This window comes from Bicyclus anynana, chromosome 27 (assembly GCF_947172395.1).
Source record: "Bicyclus anynana chromosome 27, ilBicAnyn1.1, whole genome shotgun sequence".
NCBI classification, from domain to species: domain Eukaryota; kingdom Metazoa; phylum Arthropoda; class Insecta; order Lepidoptera; family Nymphalidae; genus Bicyclus; species Bicyclus anynana.
The window spans coordinates 4,245,256-4,261,574 of record NC_069109.1 but is presented as its reverse complement, the minus strand read 5'-3'; the positions used below and the strand labels follow the sequence as shown (position 1 = coordinate 4,261,574).

General features: G+C 40.6%; 1 protein-coding gene across 2 annotated transcripts in view; it reads left to right on the top strand.

The window, feature by feature from the left end:
• LOC112050685 (leishmanolysin-like peptidase) overlaps nt 1–16,319 on the top strand; it is a 117,031-nt gene that overhangs the window by 84,751 nt on the left and 15,961 nt on the right. For both annotated transcript variants that reach the window (XM_052890420.1, XM_052890421.1), the window contains exons 5-8: nt 2,709–2,820; nt 12,312–12,438; nt 13,023–13,173; nt 15,966–16,103. In XM_052890420.1, the coding sequence (XP_052746380.1) occupies nt 2,709–2,820; nt 12,312–12,438; nt 13,023–13,173; nt 15,966–16,103 (528 nt within the window). The remainder of the gene's footprint in view (nt 1–2,708; nt 2,821–12,311; nt 12,439–13,022; nt 13,174–15,965; nt 16,104–16,319) is intronic.

The window sequence follows — 16,319 nt, the reverse complement described above, 5'->3', positions numbered from 1 at the left end:
ATTCAAAAGCGTAGGTTCGAGTCCGGTTCGGGGCATGCACCTCCAACTTATCAGTTATGTGCATTTTTAGAAATTAAAAATAACGTTGTACGTAGTAGATGCCGAGTACGAGACGTTGAGGTCCCAAGATGCTGGAATGGAGACCCCGTACTAGAAAGCGCAGTGTTGGTCGACCACCCACCAGATGGACTAACGGGTAACGGGTAACGCAGTCGGGTAAAAAGTGTCGGTTCAACTTTTGGTCTTAAATTTTCCCTTTCGCCACCCGCGATAAGGAAATTCGTCCAAAACATCTGTACTAACGTATCACCAAAAACCTTGTGGTGGTCGCTTCTTCCCACTTGTATTAATAACGATTTTATTAAAAGTTGTTACAAACCAGCTGTTTTTTTTACTGTAGGTCAATTAATAGTTATATAACTTAACAGCCCCAATGTCGAACAAATTGCGTGGTACATTATCTCGTTCCGACGCTCAGAAATTTTTATTACCTGGTAGCCCAGTTAGCTACCAGAATCAAGAAATTTCGTAAATAAAAAAGTTGAGCGTCTCATCAAGATGAAGCTACTCACGGAAAATTAACTTGATAGTAATCAAAAGTAAAAATGCTCCACAGATCCTGGACTATAACTTGACACTGAATAAAATAATTGTGCACTAAGTTTAACAACCGGACATGTCCGGGTACACAGTCCCAATTTCCGGGGTCTTTTTTCTTGTCCGGTTTTATTGCTACAGTAGAGATGGTGACCCTACTTATAGTTATTCGTTTTGGAGCGCTCAATAGATTTACAACAAAAAAGAGATTTTTCAATGTCGTTTCTTCTGTATAGTTTGGGTTTGGAAATTGCTGAATAGGAAGTGGTTGCATATTGTCTTGGCATTTAGACGACCACTCTCACATTTGGTAATGCGATAGGTCCTGAATTCGATTCCCGGTTTCCAGTTTGTGTCAATCTACACTGATATTATAAATCTGAAGAGTTTGTTTGTTGGAACGCGCTAATCTCAGGAACTACTGGTCCGATTTGAAAAATTCTTACAGTGTAAGATAGCCCATTTATCGAAGTAGGCTACAGGCTATATGTTATCCCCATATTCCTACGGGAACGGGAACCACGCGAGTGAATCCATGCGGCGTCAGCTAGTATGAGATAAAATATGTGGTGTTGTTGGAGTAATCTCTGGATCTACTGAACCGATTTTGAAAATTCTTTTACCAAGAGAAAGCTACGTTATTTACTATATATATTTTTAACTATAGGCTATATTTTAACACCTTATTACCACAGATACAGGAACTATGGCTGAATCCGCGAGTCGATTAGTTTAGAATATTTTTAACAAGATTTTTTTCAGTTTTGTTGTTTGAAAGCTATAATTTTCAAGGTGAAAATTAAAAGCTTTTAAAGGTTTAAAGGGTAGTTTTTTCAGTTTTGTTTTTTCAGTATTGTATTTAGGTAATTAAATAGCCCAGTGGATATGACCTCTGCCTTCGATTGTGAGGGTATAGGTTCAAATCGGGTCAAAAACATCGTGAGGAAACCTGCATACCTGAGAATTTTTTTCTCTATGTGAAGTCTGCCAATCAGCATTGAGCCAGCGTGGTGATCTATTAGTTTATTGCAGTCTCTCTTATTCTGAGAGGAGACTTGAGCTCACCAGTGAGCCGATTATGAGTTGATACCTAACGAACGAAAAATAAAATGCTATATAAAAACAGTAGATTCTTAAACAGGGGGTTATATTGACCCAAAAATAATATAAGTTTTTAATATTATGTTTTTTGATGCGCCGTGATAGCAGTGGATATGACCTCTGCCTTCGATTGTGAGGGCATAGGTTCAAATCGGGTCTGAGGTGCATGATTCTAACTTTTCAGCTATACATTTTAAGAAATTAAAATATCATGTGTCTCAAACGGTGAAGGAAAAACATCGTGAGGAAACCTACACACGCAGAGAATTTTGTCAATTCTCTGCGTGTGTGAAGTCTGCCAATCCGCATTGGGCCAGCGTGGTGGACCTAACACCTGTTATTCTGCGAGGAGAGTCGTGCTCAACAGTGAGCCATTGTTAATGACGATGTTTTAAAACTCATCGTCTGTTGCGATTTTTGCTTCAAGAACCGTCATGTAAAAACTGTTTTTCTTTTCCAACTTAAGAAAAGAAGTGATAATATAGAAATAAGAAAAAATCTTTATTACCTACAGCATTATGCCGAACAACACAATTTTATTATCATATAATATTGTCATACATACATACATCTATACTCTATACTAATAATATAAAGAGGTAAAGTTTGTAAGTTTGTAACATTTTTTAAATGGGGTAATCTTCGGAACTACTGATCCGATTTCTAAAATTCTTTCACCAGTAGAATGCTACATTATCGAGGAGTGATATAGGAGTGATATACTATAATTTATATTGATATCACATATATTAGCAGAGTTATCACAGTTTTTGTCATACAGGTCGGACGAAAATCCTCTTAAACAGACTTAATCGCATCCGCTGCCATTGTGTAAAATTGAAATCAATGTATGAAGGCTTTATGTATATTTAAAAGTTCTACAAAACTGGAAGGGCAGGTGTAGGGATTAACGCGGACGAAGTCGCGGGCGTCCGCTAGTATTATATAATATCCTGCGATGTGTGGCATAACCCAATAATATCTTAACCGCCATTTTGTTTTGTCCACAGAAAATGTCCAACGCGTCAGGTGTTCATCCGAGGAGGCAGATCCCATTGCATAGACGCCTGCAGCCCGGACACCATGTGCGGGGAAGTCAGGGTGCCGGAACACCATCTCAATGTGAGTCCATCAGCATTATCAGCATATTGACGCCTACAGGGTCAGCACCCCCCTTATCCCCTCCTATCTTACGATAGGGGATATGAAGCTTAGATCAGCATGTTTATGACTATTGTCCTCTATTTCAGGAGATGTAGCGTAGACACGCCACGTACTCGATTTGTGGGGATATGTAGGAGATATGTAGGGGGATAAGGGGGTGATGACACACCTTATCCCCCCTATTTTAGGAGGGTATATGTAGCTTAGACACGCCAGGCACTCGATGTGTGTCAGCATATTATCATTATCAGCCTATACAGGATCAGAACCCCCTCTCTCCCCTTATTTTAGGAGAGGGGTAAGGAGATTAGCTTAGCTTAGCACATGTTCATCCGGGGAGGCAAAGACGCTTGCAGCCCGGACACCATGTGTGGGGTAGTCAGGGTGCCGGAACACCATCTCAATGTGAGTCCATCATCATTATCTACTTAGAGACGACTACAGGGTCAGCACCCCCCTTATCGTCCCAACTTTTTATTTTAGGAGAGGGCATATATAGCTTCGACGTGCCACGCACTCGATGTGACTCAGTCTATCATCTTTATCAGCCTATACAGGGTCATCACCCCCCTTATCCCCCCTATTTTAGGAAATAGGGTATGTAGCTTAGACACGCCACGTACTCTATTTGTGTCATCCTATCATCATTATTAGCCTACACAGGGTCATCACCCCCTTATCCCCCTATTTTAGGAGAGGGGATATGTAGCTTAGACATGCCACGCACGCGATGCGAGTCACTCTGTCATCACAATTTCATAGTTTTTAACACTATCAAAGAGTCACTGAAGAAATCCCCCCCCCCCTCCACCTTGTTTTAAGAGAGGGGATAGCTTAGCACATGTTTATCCGGGGAGGCATAGACGCCTGCTCGGACATCATGTGTGGGGAAGTCAGGGTGCCGGAACACATCCCAATGTCCATCATTATTATCAGTATATTGACGGCTACAGGGTCACCACCCCCCTTATCCCCCTCATTGTAGGTGAGGTTCAATAGTTGAATTTATTTTGTATAAAACTTTTTTCATTAAAATTCGATAGGTATACAATTTCCCGGTAACAGTTGTACGGTTGGTTGGTTTTAGGTAAAGGATTTCTGTACATGACCTCTGCCTTCGATTCGGAGGGCGTAGGTTCCAATCCGGTCCAGGGCATTCATCTTCAACTTTTCAGTTATGTGCATTTTAAGATATTAAATATCACATGCCTCAAATTGTGAAGGAAAAAACATCGTGAGGAAACCTGCATATCTGAGAATTTTCTCAATTCTTTACGTGTGTGAAGTCTGCCAATCCGCATTGAGTCAGCGTGGTGGACTATTAGCCTACCCCCTCTCATTCTGAGAGGAGACTCGTGCTCAACAGTTAGCCGAATATGGATTGTTAATGAAGCGAAAGAAGTCATGAGCATCCGTTAGTGAATACAAAATCTATACTAATATTATAAAGCTGAAGAGTTTGTTTGGTTGAACCCGCTAATCGCAGGAACTCCTGGTCCGATTTGAAAATTTCTTTCAGTGCTAGATAGCCCATTCATCTAGGAAGGCTATAAGCTATATATTATCCCCGTATTCCTACGGGAACGGAAACCACGCGGGTGGAACCGTGCGGCGTCCGCTAGTCCGTTATAAGACGAAATATAAAATTTGGCTGGTGGGAGGCTTCGGCCGTGGCTAGTTACCACCCTACCGGCAAAGACGTACCGCCAAGCGATTTAGCGTTCCGGTACGATGCCGTGTAGAAACCGAAAGGGGTGTGGATTTTCATCCTCCTCCTAACAAGTTAGCCCGATTCCATCTTAGACTGTATCATCACTTACCATCAGGTGAGATTGTAGTCAAGGGCTAACTTGTAAAGAATAAAAAAAAAAAAAAAAAAAAAAAAAAAAACAAAAAACAGAGAGATTTATTTTAAGAGCTTTCGTATAAAAACAATTTGTGTCTAATTAAATTATTCCGTTTCAATTGATATCCTCCGTTATATTGGGGGGGTCGGTAGGTGTTGTGGGGGGTCAGGGTGGGTCGTCGAGGGGGTCTATTTTAACAATCAAATCCAATTTTATCAAGGGAGAAAATTTTCATTCGTGAATATATTAAAAGGAAAATACCTCTCCTCCTACATGTTTTGAAATAGCTACCTTTATTATTTAAAATACCTCGTTGGCCCAGTGGTTAATCTATGTGGCTTTGGAAAACGATGTCTTGGGTTCGAATCCTGAGTCGGATTGAGAAATACTGAGATTTTTTTCTTCTTAAAAAGGAGAATGCCCACCGGCCTCGGTAACCCAGGAATACCCCCAGTATAAAAGTATAAGATGATAATATGATCTATACTTATAATAAATCTGTAGAGAGGTCAATTCTGTACATGAAATATATTTCGAAAATAACTATCAGGGGGTGATTAGTGATCGATACTGATGCAAGAAATGCAATCAGTACAATTTTTGTCTGTCTGTTTGTATGTTCGTTATAGAAACAAAAACTAGTCGACGGATTTTAACGAAACTTGGTACAATTATTCTTCATACTCCTGGGCAGGTTATAGTATACTTTTCATCACGCTACGATCAATAGGAGCAGAGCAGTGAAGGGAAATGTTGGGAAAACGGGAGAAGTTACAACATTTTTACGAAAATTGTCGGGTGGTTAGGGTAGGCCAGCGTCTTTTATCATATACAGAGTGCATGGAAGTAACTCATAACTCTATGGTTATATTAATTATGGAAAATTAATTAAAAATGTCTTCTAAAATGAATATTTTCGGAGTAGAAATATTTCTTTTGTAAATAGATCTTAAATTGTGTCCCTTATATCGCATCCTTATGACCTAGCCAAACTTATTTATTGATAAATATCATGAAGTAGCTTACTAATGAAATGCGGTGTGCCAGTTGCAATATCTCGTCGATATCGACAGTCTCACCACTACGATTACGTATTTTAAAATGCAAGGATAGATAAAGGCGTGTGTTACATGGATAGTCGGAATTATTTGAATTACTTTGTATGAAAACATAAAAAGGTTTTTTTAGTTTTAAAATAAATTAGTTATGCAGTCTGGTTCCTATAAGAGTACTTGTCAACACCTTGAAATTATGGGATATACTCCCGAGCACCCTGTATAACATAGTATATGATAAGACTAATTATAGAAGAAAATGGAAGAGATTGACATACTTTGCAGACTGCACCTAAGTGGGATGACGTAAAGGATGGATGAAGGATGAGGAAAGGACGATAAGAAAGAAAGAAAATTATTTTATTTGGACACACACACACTCAATACACAGAAATAACAAATAAAATTGAAAATTTTGAAAAACCCCCGAATGTCATGCAATTATTAATCACACTCTCGATCAAGTCATCAATATTCTCTTTCAGTGCGCTTTCATTTGAGACCCCACTCGAGTATATTTGCAGACATTCGGTTATTCTTCCCCACTTTCACCCCCACAACTTTTAAACGGCTCAACCGATTTTCATCAAACATGTCTAAGAACACTCGCACATAAGTCACCTTTAATACTAAATTGAAATCGCTTCATCCGTTCGTGAGTGTCACAGACAAACAGACAGACACGTTTTTTTTTGAGTCGGGGGTTAAAAACCAATAAATAAATTAATTAAACAAATAAAAAAACCCGACTGCATAAAGTATAAAAAACTGAAAAGAAAAAAAAAAGTTCAGTCCAGAAGTGTAGAAAGCAATTAGAAAACAGTCGGAACCTATTAAATAATGTAGAAGAAAATCATTCTATCCAATAACTAAGGTCCCGACTCGCACTTAGCCGATTTTTATAATCAATATATTTAATTTCTTCATATTTCTATTTTATAACTTCACTTCACAAACCTGCTCACACCTATAGTCATCCGCCTCGCGTATTTTGTATAGACAACTAATAAATAACATTTCTAATTGTAGTTCTTTTAAACATGGCCATGATATACCATTTTAGAATCCTCACAAAAAGCTCTTGAATTTGATACCCATATTGCAATATTAAAAAAAAAAAAAATTTTTTCACCTCGAGTCTATAGCGTCTCACAGTCGTCTTGTTTTTTTTAGTTTCACCTATCTAAGAACACTTGGGTTATTGAGACAAATCTAACGATATCCTTATTACGTAAATTCGTTCAATGGTTTGGAAGATATGAGGTAATAAAGAATATTACATACATACATACAAGATGACAAAAACATAACCCTTCTTGCAAGTCGGGTAAAAACCAATCAAGATTCAACTACCATAGTGAGCGCTAAAGGTCCGCTAGTGGCTACAAGTACTTCCGATTTAGGATATTTCTTATTGTCGTATTGATCAAACTCATTCTTTTCCACCCTTGTGCTTAAAATAGGTGGTATACCTCTCCGTAAATCAGCATTTTTCGTTTCTAAATTATCTTCATTGGATACATCAGTTATTGAATTGTCTTCATCTGATTCGTTTGAGATTTTATTTTGTTTGTTTTCTCTACTTCTTGCTTTTATCTGGAATTTATCCAAATCATCCATAATATCTTTTAGTCTTTCAAGTGAATTCTTTTTATAATCATAATGTTTTGAAAACGGGTTGAGATCATCTGTATTTTTGATTTCTTCTGAAAGTTCTGATTCTATACTATCTAGTACTGCTTTAGTAGGTTTTTTCTCAAATAATTGTGATATCTTTTTCTTCTTTTTATGATAATCTTGTACGGACTTAATCTTTCTTGGATTTGAGTCTGTTGTTTTATCTTGTTGTACTTTTTTCTTATATTTTTTGGTGTTTATCTTTTTTATATCTCGGTTGAAAGTTTCAATTGATATTTCTTGTTTAGTTGTCTTGACTTTTGTTGTTTCTTTTTCATTGCTTTGAAAACTTGAATCTTCTAAGCCTTCGGATTGTTCTATATCTTGTGAGTCCATTGGGTTTATTTTTCTTTCCCTTGAATCCCATCCTATTTTCCCATGACGATAGTTTTCTTCATTTTCTTTGGAAATATTAGGACCTGTGATAATAGTTTTAATTTTAATGCATAAATGAAAGAATATAATAAAAAAAAATATAAATAAATAAAAAAAAATGTCCTTAAGTTGAGCCACAGAAAACATAAATGTACAGCTGGAACTCTGGTTTAATAAGTTTTTCCCCTTAGTTTCACACCACTTGTCCAGCTAAGTCGATATGACAACGTCGAAATGTGTTAACTTGATGCACGGCTTGGGTGTTAGGTTTATTTTCGTTACGGAATTTCTTGATTCGGTCGCCGCGCTATGAGGTATGCAATAGTAGTAAATATGAAGTGTACCTTTTTTTTATTCTTTACAAGTTAGTCCTTGATTTAATCTCATCTGATGGTAAGTGATGATGCAGTCTAAGATGGAAGCGGACTAACTTGTTAGGAGGAGAATGAAAATCCACACCCCTTTCGGTTTCTACACGGCATCGTACCGGAACGCCAAAGCGCTTGGCGGTACGTCTTTCCGGTAGGGTGGTAACTAGCCACGGCCGAAGCCTCCTACCAGCCAAAAATTACCTGAACCACCGTTGGTCTTGGATAGGAACTCTGCGAGGTTGTTCACCATGTCTTCTGGCACCAACTGCTGTGCTATCCGGGTTAGATCCTCCAGGTTGGCTGTCAGAAGCACGAAGGAGTCCACTGGAGCCAGCAGCAGGAGATATGTCCCTGCCATAACAATAAAACGGTTATATTAGCTTCATCATCATCATATCAGCTGATGGACGTCCACTGCAGGACATAGGCCTTTTGTAGGCACTTCCAAACATCACGATACTGAGCCGCCTGCATCCAGCGAATACCTGCGACTCGCTTGATGTCGTCAGTCCACCTGGTGGGGGGTCGGCCAACACTGCGCTTACTAGTGCGGTGTCGCCATTCCAGCACTTTAGGACCCCAACGTCCATCGGCTCTTCGAACTATGTGCCCCGCCCATTGCCACTTCAGCTTCGCAACTCGTTGAGCTATGTCGGTGACTTTAGTTCTTCTGCGGATCTCCTCATTTCTGATTCGATCACGCAGAGATACTCCTAACATAACTTATAATAGTAAATAGTAAGAAGATCTTGGATCTTTTAAATCTCGATTTTATAGCGAATCGATTTATCAGCTTCCGATTCGAATCGATTCAAAAATCGATCTTTTTGTGAAAGAATCGCCATCTCTACTCAGAGGCAGAGTTATCCGCCCACTTTAATATAAAGTACCTGATAAAGAGACGACGAAGAACTAGCGTCATATTAGAGAGAGCGGATAATAGTGCCTCTGAGTATAGTTTTTAAATATTATTTTTATACGACAATTTTCTATTTCCTTTACAAAGACGATCCAAAGTTTATATTAAACGTAAAAAAACATTATTTTTCTGTTTTTTATACAAATACAAACAAGAAAGTATAAGAAGCTTATTCTACAAACAGTGGAATAAACGTAGGCTTTGTTTACCGAAGGAAACCAGTCCATGGAGCAGCATTGTGCGAAGGAAAAACATTAGGTAAACTTTGAAATTCTTTTGTGATTTATACAAGATATTTAAGTAAAGAATAGAGCGGCCATTTAATCTATTTATGAAAATGAAGTATATGGTATTGCTCACAGAGTAACCAGAGTGAATCTTTACAAGCAAAGAAGCCGGCGAAACCCATTAAATTTGACATTTGATAATAAATTATTATTATTAAAAAAAAACGTCACGCGTCTCCTTGACAACCGCCTATACAAACTTTATCCATAATTTGTATTTCAAAATTTAACACTAACAATAATTACGTAAATTAATATAATAATCAATAATTGACCAATAAAACATACTCAATCTTTTTTCTTTAGTTTTTGTGAACAGTTTTTAAGATATTTAAAAACATAAGACGCCATTTTTCTTGAATAACATTGAAAGTTACTGACGCTTCGTGTCGTACTGACTCGAGAATGTATTACTTTTTGAATTTTGTATTTGGAGCGGCTTTGATACCGTCGTGTTCCGTACGCTCCATCTGTATATTATTGATTAATCTGTGGTATTCCTTTACGATCCTGACGATGACATAACAGCAACGCTTTCCAGGCAACACAAAAACAAGCTACACAGCGTTCGACGTAGTCTCCGATACCTGACGTCACCCGGAGCAGCGTGGTAAACTATTGGCCTAACCCCTCTCATTCTCTCGAGAGGAGACTCGTGCTCAACAGTGAGCCGAATATGGGCTGATAATGATGATGATGATGAATAATAAACTATGGGTCTCAAAAGAGTATTGCACAACATTGAATCCTAAATTAACCCAACCTGGGAGTCGAACTGGTGTAAACTAAACCAATACATGACTTTACTATCAAAAGATCGTCGCTCCGTCCAAAGCTTGTAATGAACGTAAAATGCGTTATTTTTTCATTTTCTATATAGAATCAAACAAGAAAGCGTTAGAATCTTATTCTAAAAATTGTGGATGAATAAACGAAGGTATTATTTACCCAAGGAGAACAATCCATACAGTAGCATTGTGTGAAGCTGAAACATTAAACTTTGTTTTTCTTTTGTTGCGTATACAAGATAGCGGTGAAGAATAGAGCGGCTATTTATTGATACTTATCTACAAATGTTCAGTCCAGAAGCGGTTGAATCGCAAATATAGTTCTATTCTGTCCCATTGAAATGAAAATGATAGCAGTATTCATCATCATCATATCAGCCGATGGACGTCCACTGCAGGACATAGATCTTTTGTAGGGACTTCCAAACATCACGATACTGAGCCGCCTGCATACAGCTATATTCGTATATCGTATATTATAGGCACCTGTCGGTTTTACTTGTGGGTATGCCGTAGACGGCGTAGATTTTTTACAAATGTTACATTTATGTATTCATCATCATAATAATCATTAATAACAGCCGATGGACGCCCACTGCTGTTAGTCCTCTTGCATGGACTTCCAAATACCACGATTTCGAACCGAATGGTTTGGGATCGAACCTCGACCTCTCGGTGACGAGTTTGGCGCCTATACCGTTGCGTATTGAGGCTATTGATTATAGCCGTTTGAAAGTTTATTGAGTACTAGCTGACCTCGTGGTTTCCGTTCCCGTAGGCAAACGGGGATAATATATAGCCTTCCTCAATAAATGGGGTGTCTAAAACTGAAAGAATTTTTCAAATCGAACCAGTAGTTCCTGAGATTAGCGCGTTCAATCAAACAAACAAACTCTTCAGCTTTATAATATTAGTATAGAAGTGTAAATTCATATTTTAATTTAATATCACAGTCTATAGTAGGCCTAAGATGCACACTATGACAAAGAGATAATTTCTTATATTATATTGATCTCTCTTTCGTCGCGATGGGATGAAAAAGAGAGCGATATGAAACCAAAATTATCGTTATAGTTGTCCTATCTGATGCTGATATAAAGTATATTATATCTTTGTAACAAATAGAAGCATGAAACATTACTTTATTTTAATACATGGTAAAATTGCTTTTGATCATAAAACAACATTTTTCTATTATTTTTATATTTAAATAGCTGATACCCGATCCGAGCGGAGTTTTATGTAGATTTATAAAGCCTAGAATTAGGCAATTAGGGTTGCCAACATTTCTTATGGAAAATATAGTATTTTACGTAATAAGCAGAAATACACGTTTGTTTTAATATAAACTATATTTATTTACACTTGCTGCATTTTTCCTAAATTTTTGTTTTAGTAAATAAGAGAGATTAATCGTATCGTGTAAATGTTTAAGTGTGTAAGTATGTTTGTTCCTCTTTTACGTTGCGGCTACTGAAGCGATTTGGCTGAAATTTAGAATGGAAATAAATTTTACTCTACGATACGATTTACACATAGGCTACTTTCATCCCGGAAAAATCCACGATTCCCGCGGGATTTGTGAAAACTGAATTCCACGCGGACGAAATCGCGGGCGTCCGCTAGTCCTATATGATTGCAAAAATCATATAGGACTAGCGAATCCCTGCTGGTGGTTGACCTCGTCCCTCTCAAAAAATGACTGACAATTTTGTTGGTGAATTCCATATGTAATTCATCCATATACGGGTCACTGCTCAGCTCGAGTCTCCTCTCAGAATGAGAGGGGTTAGGCCAATAGTCCACCACGCTGGCCCAATGCGGATTGGCAGACTTCACACATGAAGAGCATTCACTGGTATGCAGGTTTCCTCACGATGTTTTTCCTTCACCGTTTTGAGACACGTGATATTTAATTTCTTAAAATGCAAGGATAGATAAAGGCGTGTGTTACATGGATAGTTGAAATTATTTGAATTACTTTGTATGAAAACATAAAAGTTTTTATTTTTTAGTTAAAAAATATTAGTTATGCAGTTCGTCTCCTATAAGTGGTCTCGTCAACACCTTGAAGTTATGGGAAATACTGCCGAGCACCCTGTATAATTGGTCTGATGACGTCTGTTTCAGCCATGCTACGTTTGCAACAGCACGGGTCACAACTGCCGCGCGCTGCCTCGGGTGAAGGGAATCCCAGATGAGGAGCTGACTGCCTCGGAGATATCTGGGAACTCAGTGTATGATACCCAGGGAACAGGTGTGTAACCAAGATATACTTTTAGCTTTGAGCGCGGCAACCGAATCTAGAAATTCCGTAACGAAAATAAACCTAACACCCAAGCCGTGAATCAAGTTTTTGGTAAGTGATGATGTAATCTAAGATGGAAGCGGACTAACTTGTTAGGAGGAGGACGAAAATCCACACCCCTTTCGGTTTCTACACGACATCGTACCGGAACTCTAAATTGATTGGCGGTACGTCTTTGGCGGTAGGGTGGTAACTAGCCACGGCCGAGCCTCCCACCAGCTAGACCTGGACCAATTAAGAAAACCAGCCCAGCCGGAGATCGATCTTAGGACCTCTGTCTATAAATCCACCGCGCATACCACTGCTCCACGGAGGCCGTCAAAAAGTTAACACATTTCGACGTTATCATATCGACTCAACTGGACAAGTGGTGTGAAACTAAGGGGCAAAACTTATTGGACCAGAGTCCGACGCACGAACGGATTTTACTCTTTCAGATCGACTGTCTAAATAGTGTATGTTGTCCCGCAGCATACACGTTGGAATCGGAGGTGGCTTTTGTTGTACATAAATAAAAAAATAAATATTTCTAGACGAAAAAGAAGAAGAGACTGAAGAAGAAACACTGGGAGTGGAGAACACAGACTTCGTGCTATACGTCAGCGCGGTGGAGACAGAGAGGTGTCGCCGTGGGCTCACAGTGGCGTACGCGTCGCACTGCCAGCAGGAAGCGGCGCTGGACAGGTGAGTAACAGAACGGAGCAGAGACAGGAGTCATTGGGAGAGGAGACCATAGACTTTGTTCTATAAGTCAGCGCGGTGGAGACGGAGAGGTGTCGCCGCGAGCTGACAGTAGCGTACGCCTCGTACTGCCAGCAGAAAGAGGTTCTGGACAGGTGAGTGACAGAAGGGAGCAGAGACAGGAGTCGCTGCGAGTGGAGAACACCGACTTCGTGCTATACGTCAGCGCAGTGGAGACAGAGAGTTGTCGCCGTGGGCTCACAGTCGTACGCGCACTGCCAGCAAGAAGTTTTGGACAGGTGAGTGACAGTAAGGAGCTGAGACAGGAGTCGCAGCGAGTGGAGAACACAGACTTCGTGCTATACGTCAGCGCGGTGGAGACGGAGAGGTGTCGCCGTGGGCTCACAGGTTTACGCGCACTGCAAGCAAGAAGTTTTGGACAGGAGAGTGACAGAAGGGAGCTGAGACAGGAGTCATTGGGAGAGGAGACCATAGACTTTGTTCTATAAGTCAGCGCGGTGGAGACGGAGAGGTGTCGCCGTAAGCTCACAGTGGCGTACGCGTCACACTGGCAGCAAGAAGTTTAGGACAGGTGAGTGACATAACAGAGCAGAGACAGGAGTCATTGGGAGAGAAGACCATAGACTTTGTTCTATAAGTCAGCGCGGTGGAGACGGAGAAGTGTCGCCGTGGGCTGACAGTGGCGTACGCCTCGCACTGCCAGCAGGAAGCGGCTCTGGACAGGTGAGTAACAGAAGGGAGCAGAGACAGGAGTCACTGAGAGAGGAGAACACAGACTTTGTGCTATACGTCAGCGCGGTGGAGACGGAGAGGTGTCGCCGTGGGCTGACAGTAGCGTACGCCTCGCACTGCCAGCAGGAAGCGGCTCTGGACAGGTGAGTAACAGAAGGGAGCAGAGACAGGAGTCACTGGGAGAGGAGAACACAGACTTCGTGCTATACGTCAGCGCGGTGGAGACGGAGAGGTGTCGCCGTGGGCTGACAGTAGCGTACGCCTCGTACTGCCAGCAGGAAGCGGCTCTGGACAGGTGAGTGAAAGAAGAGAGCAGAGACAGGAGTCGCAGCGAGTGGAGAACACAGACTTCGTGTTATACGTCAGCGCGGAGGAGATAAAGAGGTATCGCTGCGGGCTCATAGTGACATACGTGTTTCATAGTCAGCATGAAGCTCTGGAAAGGTAAGTGACAGAAGGGACACGAAGCAGGAGTCGCAGCGAGTGGTGAACACAGACTTCGTGCTATACGTCAGCGCGGTGGAGACAGAGTGTTGTCGCCGTGGGCGCACAGTGACGTACGCCTCGCACTGCCAGCAGGAAACGGCTCTGGACAGGTGAGTGACAGAACGGAGCAGAGACAGGAGTCGCAGCGAGTGGAGAAGACTTCGTGCTATACGTCAGCGCAGTGGAGATAAAGAGGTATCGCTGCGGGCTCATAGTGACATACGTGTTTCATAGTCAGCATGAAGCTCTGGAAAGGTAAGTGACAGAAGGGACACGAAGCAGGAGTCGCAGCGAGTGGTGAACACAGACTTCGTGCTATACGTCAGCGCGGTGGAGACAGAGAGTTGTCGCCGTGGGCTCACAGTCGTACGCGCACTGCCAGCAAGAAGCAGAGACAGGAGTCACTGGCAGAGGAGAACACAGAATTCGTGCTATACGTCAGCGCGGAGGAGATAAAGAGGTATCGCCGCGGGCTCACAGTGGCATACGTGTCTCATAGTAAGCAGGAAGCTCTGGAAAGGTAAGTGACAGAACGGAGCGGAGATAGGTATAGCCTTGAAAACCAAAAAATCATTTATTTCAAGTAGGATCAGTTTACAAGCACTATTGACACGTCAGTCGACTATTTGTAAAGATTCTACCACCGGTTCGGAAGGCAGGTTCTGCTAAGAAACCGGCAAGAAACTCAACAGTTGCTCTTTTTAAAAAAGATTTACGGAATGAGTAAGATTAGAAAAAGGAGATCCGTGGAAGAATCAGTGTTACCAATAGCTTTAATCGTTGCTAAGCCACATGTCCTGTAATATGGAGCTGATGATGGAATCAAGGTGGCCATAGGAACTTCTAAAATAAACAAGATAAAATCGTCAAGTTTGAGCTCATATGTCTTCTAGCACCATATCTAAACTGTCCACTATATTACAGTCATATTTCCCAGTACGGTAGCTTAAAGTAACTTTATAAGGGCCAGGCTTAATAAAACACAGGTATACTTTGTTAAAAAAGCTTAAATCAGTGACGGTAAGGCGCTTGGCGTAAAAGTTGGTTTATTCAAAAAAGGCTGTATGACATTTAATGTCATCACACACGTTCCGTTTCGCCCTTTATTGATAGGCACAGATTAGATACATATTATGGATGTATTTGCATCGCTAACACTCTCCACCCCAGTGCTGGGTCATTTATATAATTTTAGCGGACTCAGAAAAGATTACAAAAATAAGAAAACTAATGTCGAACAAAGATTCACAGCATTTGTCAGGACAACTTAATTAACAAATCAAACTGTAACCAAAATAAGACCGTAGAAGGTAGAGAATGACCTTGAGTGAAGTCACGCACTTGTGAACGTTGTGTGTAGGGTTAAAGGTACCTTTGACTGTTAACAAACACTCCCCTTTTCTACTAAAGCCACTCTCCCCGCCCATCCCAAGTAACCCATAAAGAATTACACAACAAGAGATGTGGACGGCTCGAACGCCACGAGCACACTGAAGCCGTCCGTACCGCAAGTCGTTACAACGCGGCGATAACAATAATGTGTTGTATATTTCCAGACCAGTGGCGGGTCATGCTAACTTCTGTCCTGGCGAACTGTCAACGAAGTACCGAGACATGCCGTCCGTGCTGTCTACGGTCAAGCACGAAATGCTGCACGCGCTGGGCTTCAGTGTTTCGCTGTTCGGCTTCTACAGGTTGGTTACCATAGCAACAACCTCGACATCAATATAAATATATAAACAACTAGCACGCCCGCTACTTCGTCCGCGTGTAAATCTATGTAAGCTGTCAACCCCTATTTCACCACTTTAGGGGTTGAATTTTAAAAACTCTTTTTTTAATTTTTAAAACTTTAACTCTAAATATGAAGGACTTTTCATACAAACTTTCTACCCTTTCTTTTTATATTA